This window comes from Dysidea avara, chromosome 13, assembly GCF_963678975.1.
Source record: "Dysidea avara chromosome 13, odDysAvar1.4, whole genome shotgun sequence".
Taxonomy (NCBI): Eukaryota; Metazoa; Porifera; class Demospongiae; order Dictyoceratida; family Dysideidae; genus Dysidea; species Dysidea avara.
In genome coordinates this window covers 6,458,791-6,473,430 of record NC_089284.1, presented here as the reverse complement: position 1 = coordinate 6,473,430, position 14,640 = coordinate 6,458,791, and the positions used below count along the sequence as shown (strand labels likewise).

The 14,640-nt window shown below is 38.5% G+C and overlaps 2 protein-coding genes across 2 annotated transcripts in view; both read left to right on the top strand.

Moving 5' to 3' along the window:
• Positions 1 to 14,640, top strand: part of LOC136243288 (endothelin-converting enzyme 1-like) — a 75,991-nt gene that overhangs the window by 30,288 nt on the left and 31,063 nt on the right. The window lies entirely within an intron of this gene.
• LOC136242968 (endothelin-converting enzyme homolog) lies at positions 36 to 11,144 on the top strand. Its single transcript, XM_066034473.1, has 16 exons — positions 36 to 880; positions 6,137 to 6,187; positions 6,247 to 6,357; positions 6,418 to 6,504; positions 6,553 to 6,680; positions 9,042 to 9,273; positions 9,324 to 9,422; positions 9,472 to 9,549; positions 9,607 to 9,713; positions 9,849 to 9,907; positions 9,960 to 10,011; positions 10,064 to 10,131; positions 10,194 to 10,318; positions 10,473 to 10,625; positions 10,675 to 10,751; positions 10,798 to 11,144. Exons 1-16 carry the CDS (start codon positions 128 to 130, stop codon positions 10,898 to 10,900), a joined length of 2,283 nt encoding a protein of 760 aa, XP_065890545.1. The 5' UTR covers positions 36 to 127; the 3' UTR covers positions 10,901 to 11,144.

Below are 14,640 nucleotides of genomic sequence, written 5' to 3'. Positions count from 1 at the left end.
TAGTACGTGACTATATAGCATATAGCTGACGTCTGTCACCCTAGCTCATACGCAGCTTAGTGATCTAGCTAGCTAGCTAGCACTTCAAGTTGAGGACCATCGATCGTAACGGCGCGAGATAATAACGATGCCTCAAGGATACGAGCTGCCGGCTATGCAACCAGATGGTCTCGAAGATGACAATTGCAGCGACGATAGCAGTGATTTTCAACGTTTAGTACAAACAAGATTGAAGCGAAAGAAGTCGAGAAGAATTATGTTGCTCGGAATCATATCGTGCGTGGTCATTAGTTCCTTAATTGTCGGCGCAGGCATTGGATGTGGTGCTGTCTTGATCATCGCGCCCACTATCGCAGGAAGTCACCACGGTCAAACCACTTCTTCCCCTACCCCGGCTACTATACCGAATCCCCTACTACCGGTCCAACCCAATGTTGCTAATTCCAATATACTCAACTACATGAACACAGCTATTGACCCATGTGAAGATTTCTACCAGTACAGCTGTGGTCATTGGAACAACCCTCGACAAAATGCTAGTCATTGGGGAACAGCAAATGAACTGGCATTATCTAATTACCATAAAATTGCAGGATATTTATCTAGTTATGCTAGTTATCATGATCCAAGCGCCCTAACGAAGGCAAAATACATTTATTCTGTTTGTACAAACATCGACTACATACAAGACCACTTAGTAGCTAAAATTAAAGATTTCATGATTCACAAAGCTGGGGGATGGAGAAATGCTGGACTCTACCCAGCTAGCTCATGGTCCATCAGCAACTCTCTGTACAAAGATCATTATCTTGGAAGTACAGCATTCTTTCAATTTTGGATTGGACCAGATGATTTAAACTCATCCTTACCTGTGATCAGAGTGAGTGTATTAGTGTAATACTGTATTATAGCTACGCAAGCAGGATACATTTAATCAATGCCGTAGCTGGGTCCTGAATGAAAAAGTACAGCAGTTTGGAGAGTTGAACCTGGGACCCGGTCCCCCTACATCAGGCTACATCAGCTTCACACTCCTCTTAATTTGTACCTTATAAATGTGAATCAATAAGACCATACATATATTAGCTAGCTTATATATATATACACCCGGGTGAAGAAGAAACCAAGTTGAACTTGACCCTAATGCTGACTGGTCAGTTTTGATAAGCATAAGGCCAATGAAACTTGATTACCAGTTTCTCGCTCAGATTTTTGAAAATTTGATGCGGGCGGGCGGTTATTATTCATTATTCATTATTTTTCCAAAAGCACAACACACATCCAAACATGAAGATTTCTGTCAAAAAAAACAGTGAGATCTACACTGATTATTCTTGCATTAAATAGCTAAAGTACGTTACTAATCTATAACAAGTGATTTTTCCATTAGAGTATAGCTGATTGGTCTATTAGAGTAAAAGTGACTGTTCTATTAGAGTATTTCGATCTGAAATACCAATAATGAAATTCCATGCGGGTGTATCAAAAGCATGCGGGCGATGACGCGAAACTGCTAATCAAGTTTCATTGGCCTAATGTTGTCTTTCACTGCCTATATGAAGCTATTATGTAAATTTTTGGTGAGTTCGAGGGTCAGCTCAGCCTGGCCCAACCCTAGCTCGCCTCAAACTCATCAAAAACTTATCATACAACTATATAGTGTGTTTAATTCTAGAGTTATGACGGATGATTGCCGTATTGCCATATGAATAGCCATCCATTCTATCAACAAGTGCTTAATGTCAAAATAACCTATCATAAGGACTGTTTTGATTTTGATGCTTGTAATACAACACTACCTAACTGTAAATGGCAGCATGAACTAATACATCTAGACAGCTAGTGAAGAAAAGTACAGCATGCATATACCATTATAGCTACATATCCAGTGGTGTAGTCAGCCTTTGACAAATGCCGGGCTTCCACACAAGCACTAGAGCTAACTACATGTGTTTTGTGCTGATGGATAAATGCAAGGGTTAGACAGTGATTATCATAGCCCTAGCCAAGCATGGTTTGGCTGCAGCCAGTACACCACAGTTCATATCTATAACTGCTATCAATAGGGGTGTTTATTGCAAAAAGATCTTCATGGAGGAGTGTCCCCTTTTAATATATACTTAAATTATAGGGAGGGTCATACAATAGAAAATGTTTTTCTGGATCTGCAGAAGCATGGGTTTATGCAGCTATTTTATGGCTGCATTAATAATAGAGGGAATGTCCACATGTCTAGCATATACATGGCTGCATTGAATATAAGTCATGAAAGTGTACATTGCTGAACAGTTAAGATGACGTTACATCATTGGATTATGTGTTAGACTGGAAAGTGAATATGGCATACATAGTATTATGTACAGTTACAATAATACATTTTCAGTGGTGGATCAGAGAGGATGCCCTGGGGGGGGGGAGGCACATGCTCCCTACATTCAAATAAGCTCTATACACAAGATCAAGATACTTTAATAGAGCAGTCAGCCAGTCAAGTACTCCATAGAATAGTCATCGTATGTAACATTATTAAGAGTCCTCCACTGAGTATGAAAACTTGCATCTACAGCACAGACCCATGGGCATGTGCAACTATATATACAAGTACACAGAAAAATTTGGAATTTTCAACTAGAGTAGGGATCATAGCACATCAATAAAAAGTTCTGAAACAAACTGGAGTAGTGCATGATATTAAATCACGGTAAAACAATGAGAAGTGTTATATCCGTACTTGTTTGTTAACTTTTTTTTGTAAATAATTACTATGACTGGTGAACCCATGCATACCGCATCTGAAATGGCGCTGTGCACCCCAATTATCATCTGAAAAGTGAAGTATCCATTATACACTTTGTTGTCGGCTATTTTCAACCCGTTATGCAGCAGTACCGAATCAAGAACTGTTTGAAAAGCACCTCTGCTATCAAAATAGCTACTATGACACTGTATGACAAATACAGACGATTTCTGTTATGAAGGGAAGCCATCATGTGGTATCGCCAAATCGACACTTTTCGCTGTCAGCAAAGATGAATGGGACACAAAGGAGGACACTGGTATGTCCATGAAGAATGCATTGTACTTACTGCGGTATGCCAAAAGGCACCTGTCAGGCCGAAGCGACATCGAACAGTGAAAAAATCAAGCCTGTAGCCTTAGCCGTTATCGAGTTACGCTTGTCTGAAGGCATCAGTCAGTCAGTCACTAGAAAATTCTATTAAATAAATTATTTTTAAAATTCCATAACAACTTGTTGAAAGCGTTTCGGGTCGATCTGAAAGCTTGTTTGGGCTTAGTTTTTAACCAATACTGCCTCATCGTCGTCAGGGGAAATTGAGGCTGTTTTTGGGTGATATTATTTCGTGGGCCACACCTACTCCTTTGTGGTCCCTACTATACAGTTACCATCGTACTGTATGATTATTTTTAAAATTCCGTAGCAACTTGTTGAAAGTGTTTCGGGTCAATCTGAAAGCTTGTTTGGGCTTAGTTTTACCTAACCAATACTGCCTCATCATCGTCAGGGGAAATTGAGGCTGTTTATTGGGTGATATATTTTGTAGGCCATGCCTACTCCTTTGTGGTCCCTACTGTACAGTACTGTTGTATTGTATGATGCTATTGTACTGTATGATAGCCTGCTAGGAATTTTTTGCAAATTAAATTGACTTGGTCCTTAGTATGTCAGTCTCTTGTGCTCATAGCTGAACTCATGACTGTCACTAGTCTCTATACATGCAGCTCTTGATCAATGTAGACCACTTAGAAAGTATGTTTTTTTGCTATGATTTAAATATTTGTGCACTCTACATCAAAAATTTCCGACTTATAACACTACTGGAGATTTTTTTGTAATTCTTCAATTACATGCTATGTACTGCTACAGAAGTGCTTGTCAAACGAACCGCTTTAAACAGCACAGAATACCTTGCTCAACTGTTTCTACTGTGGTTCTTTCTACAAATTTGCTTGACAAAGCCTTGAGGCTGCTATTCATTTTCATTTGTGTGAGTGTAGGGAGCATGCCCTCTTAGAGATAAGCTTTGAGAATAAGCCAAGTCAATAGCTGGATCTTGTAAATTGCATCCGTGATGGCTTGATCTTGATCCTGATCCTTGATTTTGATCCTCATAAGCACATCGAAGTATTAAATGAATAAGAAAGTTTGCATCTAATCCAAACCACAGTGTTTGACTATAAGCTATTAAGGATGACCTCGTTTCAAAGAAATAAGTGTTGCAAGCCTTTTAAAAACAATATTTGCAGCTGGAACCATCCCACCAGAGCACCAAAACACTGATGGAAAGAAAGTGCCCCTCTACCTCACGTACATTCTCTTCTTGTCAAGTTTATAGCTCGATGATAGCATTGAGCCAAATAGGATGAGGCATAAGAATCGACCAAGGGTTAAAAACTTTTACATCAAAAAAATCATCTCCCTGTCCTGTCCCCAGAAATTCTCTGCACTCACATCAAGCTGGGCACCATCTGCAGATTTGTAGTGGAGTTGTTCTCCAAACAAAGGCTATGATGGTGATTTAGTGCGAACATTGTGACAGACTTCTGACAACGAGGCTGCTGTGATATCTCACAATTCATTGTGTCTTATTGAAGGAAAGCCTCCAAAGGAACAACTGAAAGCATACTCAACAGTCATTGATTTCCCACAAACACAACTTGAAGGCAGGGAAGAGGACTGCCAACCATATCAAAGACAAAGGGCATCATGAAAGGCTCCTTTGTGTAAGGTATAGCCATGATCTGATAGAAGAAGAGTATAAGCAAGCTATAGATGAATCTTTCTCACTACAGAGTAATACAGAACGTAGTAACTTGGGTAAAAATATAGGCAAGAACTTATTGTATTAAGCTAAACAAACCTGATGATGGTCAGTAAAAGCTTGCTGTTTATCACCTAGCTGAAGCTCCAATAAATAAAAGACTGTTGTAAAATAAGATCAACTAAGGGAGCAGTTATACTAAATAAACTGGGTAATTTTCTCCTTTCCTAGTATAAGTACTGAAATCAATAACTTAACTAAGGAAACACACAGCAAGTACATAGGACTGACCAATACACTACTCGTGGCTATAAAGTTGAATTACTAATCATTGTTACTAAAGCTTTCAATACAAATATTATGCCACTATAATATTCTGCAGTCAGATATTTTGTAGGTAGCATAATCATGTAAGTTATCATGGAAATTTCAGACAACCCAATGCCCTTAAGTTTTTCATCTGTATGTATGTAAACAAAGCTTTAATAATAACAAATTATACCCAAACTACCAAATCTAAAAGGAAGAGACAGCAAGTCACATTCATCATCATTAAATGCAAATGCATGCTGTCCAGTCAGGTTGGGTAACAACTTAGTATGAATTACCTCCTCCAATTGATGAAGTAAATCACCTATATCAGGGGTACATACATGTGAGCAGATAGTTCCACCTATTAAGCAGCATAAGCCGCGTGTGGTTGCGTCATTGATATGTCAGCCAAAACTTCTATTCTAATTCATGCTTCCACATTGAAACTTTCTGATTAACAAAGAAAGAAACAAAAGAGGCTGTGCCTAAAGCAGTTCCTAAGTGGTGCTTTCCTTCCACTGTAATTAAGATACCAGAACTGTGAAAAACTGAGACTGCATGCAGCATCATATTAAGAAGGCTTCACATGGTGGATGGATAGCAAGTGTACACACACACACACACACACACACACACACACACACACACACACACACACACACACACACACACACACACACACACACACACACACACACACACACACACACACACACACACACACACACACACACACACACACACACATTTTTATGAAAACAAATTCAGCAAATCAGGCACACTCACAGCTGGCCTTTAGTTGGCTGTGGGGCTGTTGACATACGCTTGGTTTAAAAACCTCTTCTTTTGATGTAGTTATAGCTAATTTAATGCACTAATTAGATGCTGTGGTTAGATCTATACTAAGTTAGACAATTATAATATATATTATATATATTTGCACATATATGCATACATGTAGTTACAATTGTGTATGTTTTATGCATGTAAAAATAGTATGAATAGCTAAGCTATGTGTGTCATTACTGCTTGCTAAATTTCAGATTCGTCAAGCTGGTTTGACAAATGGCTCACCAGAGAAGTACTTTGGAGATGTAAGGAGACAATGTACTTGTAGAGTTGATCGATGTGTTTATTCACTTTATGCCACCAGGATTTTCATCAGTTAATAACAGCAATTCAACATATTCTGAATGAACTGAATTCCGGAAATCACTATACTACAGCATATGACATTGCTTACTTCGAACGTACACTAGCTGCTGTAAGAGAACTATAAAATGATGCAATTTTTTTTATATCTATGACTTTTAACACTTTATAGCACTGGCTCACTGAAACAGAACTTCACAATGTTTCAGCTCTATATAATCCAATGACACTTGAGGAACTATCAAGAATATTCTCAATGGTGTGTCTGTTTTAATGCATGCATGTTAACACATTATTTAATATACAGAACTGGGTTGATTACTTCAATCAGTATTTTGCAATGGCTGGTTACAGTGGCAGTTTCAGCAGTAGTACAATAGTGATAGTGGAAACACCAAGTTATTTCAGAGCTGTCAACAGCTACCTTTCAAGAAGGTAAAGTCCACAATAGTTAATATGGGACACTGATAGGCATACTAATACTAACTTGATTACCATATTCCATTATCAATGTTATGGCTACCCAGTGGTGTAGCCAGGAAAAAAATTTTACCGAGGCAAAGTTTATACATTGAGAGGGTCTGACTCAACTGATCACAACACTTTCAAGCATGGGTGGTACAGCATTTACAGGGTTGGATGGAAGAAACTGTTTTAGAAGACTCTGAGCGTTTTCTACATGTCATAAGTAATGCTCCAGCTTAGTTAATGTTATATATATATATATATATACCATGCTAGTTAATTGTACTCAACACAAAAGAAATGACTTACTCCGGAGATATTTTGAGTTGTCAAATCATTCATGTACTGCAATGCAACAGAGGCCATAGAGGCCGATGCTCAACTGCATGTGCTAAGCATGTCAAACTAGGGAGTCTGGGAGCATGCTCTTTCAAGGAAAATTTAGAAAAAAAAAAGTTTGAAATGGCTATTTTTTGATTGTAACTGCTAATGCATGATATGCATGATCAATTAGTTCAATCCAATGCCATGCAGTGTAATGAGAACAGTGGCTAAAGTCTATACTGAATGCCCTATTAGAGTATATTACGATGACTGCTCTATTAGAGTATCTCGATCTTTTTCATACAAATTCAAGTAGCTGAAAAGTGGTCCAGCCAATCCCAGACCGTGTCACTGTGGGCTCCAGCCCTGCTTAGTACTACAGCCATAGATTCTATCTGTGTGGTACAGTATTAAATACTGTCTACATATTATAACGTTTGCAGGGGCGGATCCAGAGTCTGGAAAGAGGGGGGGGGCACCTTGCTGAAAAAAAGTTGAAGAGCAAAAAAAAAAAAAAAAAAGTTCACAACAATAACAGCTAGTCATCCTTTACCAAATATATTATATCACGTATGTTATGTAAAATAAAATCCTATTTATAGCTTCATAAGTAAGCTGCACTGCCTCATGAACATTGTGACTGCTCTATTAGAGTATCTCGATCTTGTATGCAATTTCTTGAAGGGGGCATTTGCCCCAAATGCCCCATCCTGGATCCGCCATTGGTTTGAGTAGAAAAATCAGGGCCAAAACTCAGGCCTGCTCAGCCTGAATTTTTGAGCATTTTTTACCGAGGCAGCTGCCTCGGTTGCCTCAATGGTAGCTACGCCACTGCTACCCAATATAACATAAGTATGATGGTTTCCCTATGTATGTATGCTTTGAAACCATGCACAATTGTATATGGTGCAGTTATAGCTAGCACACAAAAATCTAGTTATAAAGTACTGAATGTTGAGAATATATACTACACGATGTTTTTGGCTTAATAAATTTGCGATTTAAACTATATGTGTGGGATCACACACACACACACACACACACACACACACACACACACACACACACACACACACACACACACACACACACACACACACACACACACAAACACACGCACGCACACACACACACAGACAGACTCTCTCATGGTGATGTCTTTCTGCTGTATAGCAGATGGAATCAACCATCGATGCCACAACTTTGCATACCCTTGTGCCTCGACAAATCCTGGTAACGTTTAAATTTTCAATAGCAACTAGAACACATGAAAACACTGTTGCTACTCCCTGCTGTGCATCTGGATCTGACACTGTATCTTGAGCCCTTCTAAAGCATCTATCACAAAACATTCTCTGCTGCTGTACAGTTATCAAAAGGGAATTCTATGCACAATTTCCTCCACTCATCTCTGTTTTGTGCTACCACATACCAGACACAGACACACGCACACAGAGTCCCACATGCCCATGCCCCCAACACTGGGACACCGGTGTGCTACTCAAGTGCTAAGAGTCAGTGCAGGCAAATCCTCCTCGGGCAGAACTAGTAAACTGCATTGAAGCTTTGCCAGGTGAAGCCCAAAGTCCCATCTGGACCCTTCACCCACTATGCGAGACATGGACAGTTCCTAGTTTAACACCAGGTACCAAGTCACCAAGTCTCCATTTAAACAGCTGGGTATAGTGGAGCAATGTGAGTAAAGATTCTTGAAATAACAACAACCCAATTCGGTGTAATTGGGCATCAAACTTGGAAACTTTTGATTACCAGGCCGATGTTCTAACTACTTGGCTATGCTGCTTCACATACGCATGCACACACGCATGCACACACGCATGCACACACGCATGCACACACGCATACATACACAATACATATACATTGATATGTCTTTCTTACAGCAACACATGTTTATGCATTACCTTGCATGTAATGTAATAACATAGCTGCATTGATGAGAAATGTTAATTCTTTGACTAATGATTTAATTATTTCACATTTCAGTGTTGTACTTGACTATGCCAAATGGCAACTGCTGTTGTCAGAACTGTCATTGTATGTTGCATCACTTCCACAAGATAATTGGAAAATGTTGAGAGAAATCAAGTTCCCCAAAGCATCAAAGCTCAGTGAAGACACCAAACTAACTTGTGTGGAACTTGTAGAAACAACAATGCCCTTGGCAGTAGCCAGACCATTTGTGGAGGAGTTCATAACAGACACCACAAGAACAGAAGTATACAGAATTTGTTTGTTATTTGAAACAATTTTACAAATTTTATACAGGTTGCCGAAATGATCACACAAATTAAAACTGCTTTTAAGCAAAGAATCAAAGAAAAGACCTGGTTGGATAGCACTACCAAGACGCGAGTTATTGGCAAAGTAAGAATGTATTCTACTAAAAATGAACTGTATTGTTTACATCATATAGGTTGATGCAATATCTGAACAAATAGCTTATCCAGATTTTATCAAAATTGACTCAGAACTAGATAGTTACTATTCAGAAGTAAGTTAGATGTATATGTACTTTACTAAAGTGTTAATAATGTATGACACATTACAGCTGTCTGTCTACCAATATGAAGACTACTTTGATGTGTTGGCAGCCATCCGACGGTTTGTTGTCAATACAATGGTGACCAGATATTTCCATTCAATTGACAAGACCCAGTAAGCTAAGACGCTGTGTGTATGTATGTGTGTGTGTGCGTGCGTGTGCGTGTGTGTGTGTGTGTGTGTGTGTGTGTGTGTGTGTGTGTGTGTGTGTGTGTGTGTGTGTGTCCCTAACCACCAGTGATCATACAGGTGGTTGGATGCACCAACTGAAGTAAATGCTTACTACACAGCACAGTTCAATCAGTTTGGTAAGGAACATGCAATGTACAGGAATTTACTTTGGAATATGCACACTTACAGTAATACTAGCTGGAATACTGAAGCCACCATTTTATTCTGCTAACTGGTCTCCGTAAGTACACTAGTTATAAAAGTGACAATACTGTTATTATCTTTCTCTGAAGATTTTTGCTGTATGGAGCACTAGGCACTGTCATTGGTCATGAGCTTACTCATGGATTTGATGATCAAGGTGGATAAAAGCTTACCTTATGTTATATTAAGCTTTGTATGCATTAATCGGCACATTTGTAGGTCAGCAGTACAACAAGTATGGTAATCGTGTCCAGTGGTGGACTGACCAGTCTATTGCCAACTTCAAAGAACGTGCACAGTGTTTTGTAAACCAATATGGTAGATACCAACAGCAAGGATACAGGGTTAGCATACATATGCACAAAAGCAATGGTATTGTTTTTGTTACTGTTAATAACACATCGGTTATAGTGTACTAGTTTCTGTAGCCATATGATGTACTACCTGTTTGCCTTGATGACTGAAACTGTTACTTGTAATTGTATTGACTTTCTGTAGATTGATGGTAGGTTCACACTGGGTGAGAACATTGCTGATAATGGAGGTGTCCACACTGCATATCGTGCATACAAGAATGCAATGACTGGAATAGCAAATCAAACAGTTCAAGGTCACTATGCAGACCAACTGTTCTTTGTAGCATTTGCACAGGTAATATCTGATATTCAAAGATGACATATAAGTGTAATCACTTTATTAGTTGTCATGTAGTACATTTACAAGTGACTATCTGGAGTCTTCCATACATACAGATCCTCACAGCCCAGGACCAATTCGGTTAGTGCTGCAAATAAATTTTAGTAATGCAGTAACTTCCTTCTAGTGTGGTTGGCAGCTTGGTGAACAGCCCTGAATTTGCTACTGCTTTTCATTGTTCCAGAGGATCTAGAATGTATCCTAGTGATAACCGATGTGAACTCTGGTAGCATTACTAATGTAGACAATGCTTTTTGTAATGCAAGTGACATTCTCCAATGTATTAACTAATATCACTGCACATAATATGTACTAAAAGGAAAACATGTAACAACCACTTTACAGAACATGCATGATGTAGATTTCAAATTAGCATTCTGTGTGGATCTCCCTCATCAGTTTATTAGGTTGTGTACACCACAGCAATTAATTTGAGTGCATATTGTAATTTGGTTACCAATTTGTAATTTAATGATCAACTCTTGTTATCCAACACGCTCATGACAAGAATCAACTAGTGTATCAACTAGTGTATAGTTCAAGTAGTTGGCTGCTGTCAGTAGTACTGTGTGACTGACTATGAGCAATTATCTTATAAGTGTTTGGTGCAAAAATAACAACTTTCCGAACCATTTATGTTGGTCAGCTCCACTTCCATTCCTACTGTCCTAAATTCCTGTTTACTCTTCCTAGCTCTGATCAGGGCCGCCCAGAGAAATTAAGGGACCCAGGGCAAAGAGTTAAAGTGGGGCCCTTCACCCAAGTTGTAAGGTGAAGACCAAAAAAAAAAAAAAAAAAAGGTCACAACTTGCTGGCAATGACAATAACTACCCATCACCAACCATATCTCCTTATCTATAAGCTTGCTACACTGCTTCTCTGAAGAATATACTGTGACTGCTCTATTAGAGTATTTAGATCTGACGGCTCTATTAGAGTATATCGATCTTTTAAACAGGTATTCAGGGGGCCCTTCATGGGGCCTCCTGGGGCCCCTTTCAGGCTGGGGCCCGGGAAAAATGCCCCAGTTCCCCCCCCCCCCCCCCCTGTGGGCGGCCCTGGTCTAGTATACAGTACATTAACATGCCCATGCAGTCCAAATCTCTGCATCGATTAGCAAGGGTGTTAGCTGGTTCATCCCACCATTTAAGGCATTATAGTCAAAGTACTCAATATTTATAGAGTGATACATCAATAACTAGACAATCTTTCTCTGGACATCGGCCTGTATAGCTGTCGTATGGCTGAACCAATCAGTCTGGTATTTGGACCATACAAGCAGGGCCATCCAGAAGAAATTAAGGGGCCCAGGGCAAAGAGTTAAAACGGGGCCCCAGGGGCAAGGAGGTTTTCATTCTGAATCACAACTTCACCCAGGTTGTAAGTTGAAGACCAAAAAAAATTACATGGTGATGCTGACAATGACAATAGCTACCCCTCACCAACCATATTCCTTTATTTATAAGCTTGCTACACTGCTCCTCTGAAGAATACTATGACTGCTCTATTAGAGTATCTAGATCTGACTGCTCTATTAGAGTATCTAGATCTGACTGCTCTATTAGAGTATCTAGATCTGACTGCTCTATTAGAGTATATCGATCTTTTAAACAGGTATTCAAGGGGCCCCTTTCTGGCTGGGGCCCAGGACAAAATTCTCCAGTCCCCCCAGGCGGCCCTGCATACAAGGTCTTGACTAAAGTACTTTGAATGCAGAATATCAGCCAGAACACATTTGAAGCAGCTAGGAATATGACACACACATGAAAAACAACCAATAACTGGACAAAGCTAGCAATCAATAATCCAGATAGTGGCCCTGAAGTCTGTAACAAAAACTCTGATTTCCCTGAAACTCTAAGGAATGTAACATTAGTCTGTGGTTGTATGTTGACAAAAGTCTGGAGCCTCAACTATGAGAATGAAATATAGCACACTAAAATTAACTTGTTTCATATATATGCTATTTCCAGACACTGGTATTCTTTGGAATAATGCATTATTTACATGATCTCCATAGCCACCTAATCGATGTATAAACATTGCAATGTCACTGAAATACTGCATGGGATATACTAACACCCCGGCCTGCTTATTATTGAAGAAATTTCAAATCTGTATAGTGCATTTGTCAGATTGTCCTACAGTGTATTAACCTGTGTTTATTAAATTTCTGCACAGTGTGTTTCTTTATTGTTTAATGCGTCTTATTCCTGAGACTACAGAGCAAATGTACATGTAATTTATTCACAGCAAACAACCAATCACTTGAACCAATTACTAACAACCAATTACTTGAACCGATTACCAACAGCAGCTCTAAAATCCTTAATGAAGTGGACTAATAAAAGTCTACTGACTTATGACTACAGTCTGCTTGTAAACAAAAGGCTCTATAGTCTCAGATGGCAGATGTACACCTAGCTAATCAGGAAATCATATTTTCAATTTGACACAATTACAGGGTCTTATACAGCAACTTATAGTTGATGCAAATACCTAGCATGGGCATGTGCAGCACTGTTACATTTTGATTAACTTTGCACCAACTGCTTATCTGCCTTTTAAGTATGCCACTAAATTGAATATTTGATAATTGGAAATTGGAAAATTATAAACTCTCCAACAAACTAATTTAAATTAAAAAGCTTGTCTAATTTACAAAGTCACTTTGTGTGAGAAAATCACCCATAATGTCACACATGAAATAATTAGCATTTTAATGTTTAGGTGATGCTGTTTAGTGCAGGGTCCAGTTTTAAAAAAATTGTACTTCAAGGAATTGAGAATTGATATCATTAACATGTGGATTTGTACCAAAAAGCTTATTACTTAGCTAATCATTGAATATTTTATGTGTCAAATGCACCCATATAGGTGATTTTTCAAAATTCAGCAACATATAATGCTACAACCTTCTTTGTTAAATTATAGTGATTATAGCACTGTCACTTATAATAACCACTGTTTTGTAAGATAGGAAAAGATATATAGCTACTTACAAGAACAGGTACATATATATTGTGGTGGATATCCTAAGTTGATGTGTATACATGCCATTATAACCAAAGAAGTATATATGCTATGAAAATGATCTTGATGAAGATGATGAAGACGATCTTAATTTAGCTTTCATAATTTTATTTTGGTGTGTAGACATCTGTGCTTCTACAATACCTCAACTACATGCAGTGCTCCCTCAGTTATTCAAACCTCTACTATCTGAACACTTGGATATCCAAACAGTAGAAATGATTGCTCTATTAGAGTATTTTGTCCAATACGGATGTTTTATTAGAGTATTTGGACAGACTCTGCATGTATATAAATGAATGGGCTTTGACTATCCGAGCTTTTTGATTATCTGAACATGTCCTGATACCGATGAGGTTGAATATCGAGGGAGCACTGTATAGTTGCTCAGAATAAGTTAATATGGCTAGCCAATGCAGGGAGCTAGTTTACAATGACATTAGGTAGATGGTATATGATTTGACTGCAAACTATGATAACCATCATTTCACACCATGCACACAATATGCTTTGAAGGGAAGAGATGCAATTAAGCCAGAGTCAAATATGCAGAAACATTTTAATAAGTGAAATGGTCTATTAGGCCATTTAACTCTAAAGGTACTGTTCTAGAGTCTAGGAGGCATTTTTCCGTTGCAGTTCATTTTCCACTGATTGCTCTATTAGAGAGTATTAATCTGTGTTAATATTTTGAAATATCCACATAATACACTAGCATATTCTGGCATAGCACTATAGCCTATTTATTATGCTGGCATATTTGCTGCAGACCAAGACACAATACCTAAAATGAGATTTTTTTTATAGATACCAACTTCACATTTGAAGTGTATACTTTGACCATATATTTATGTTTAATTGATCATATACCGTATAGCGGAAAATTTTGGCGAGAGAAAATTTTGACGAGTATGCATGGAATTTTACTCGCCATTTT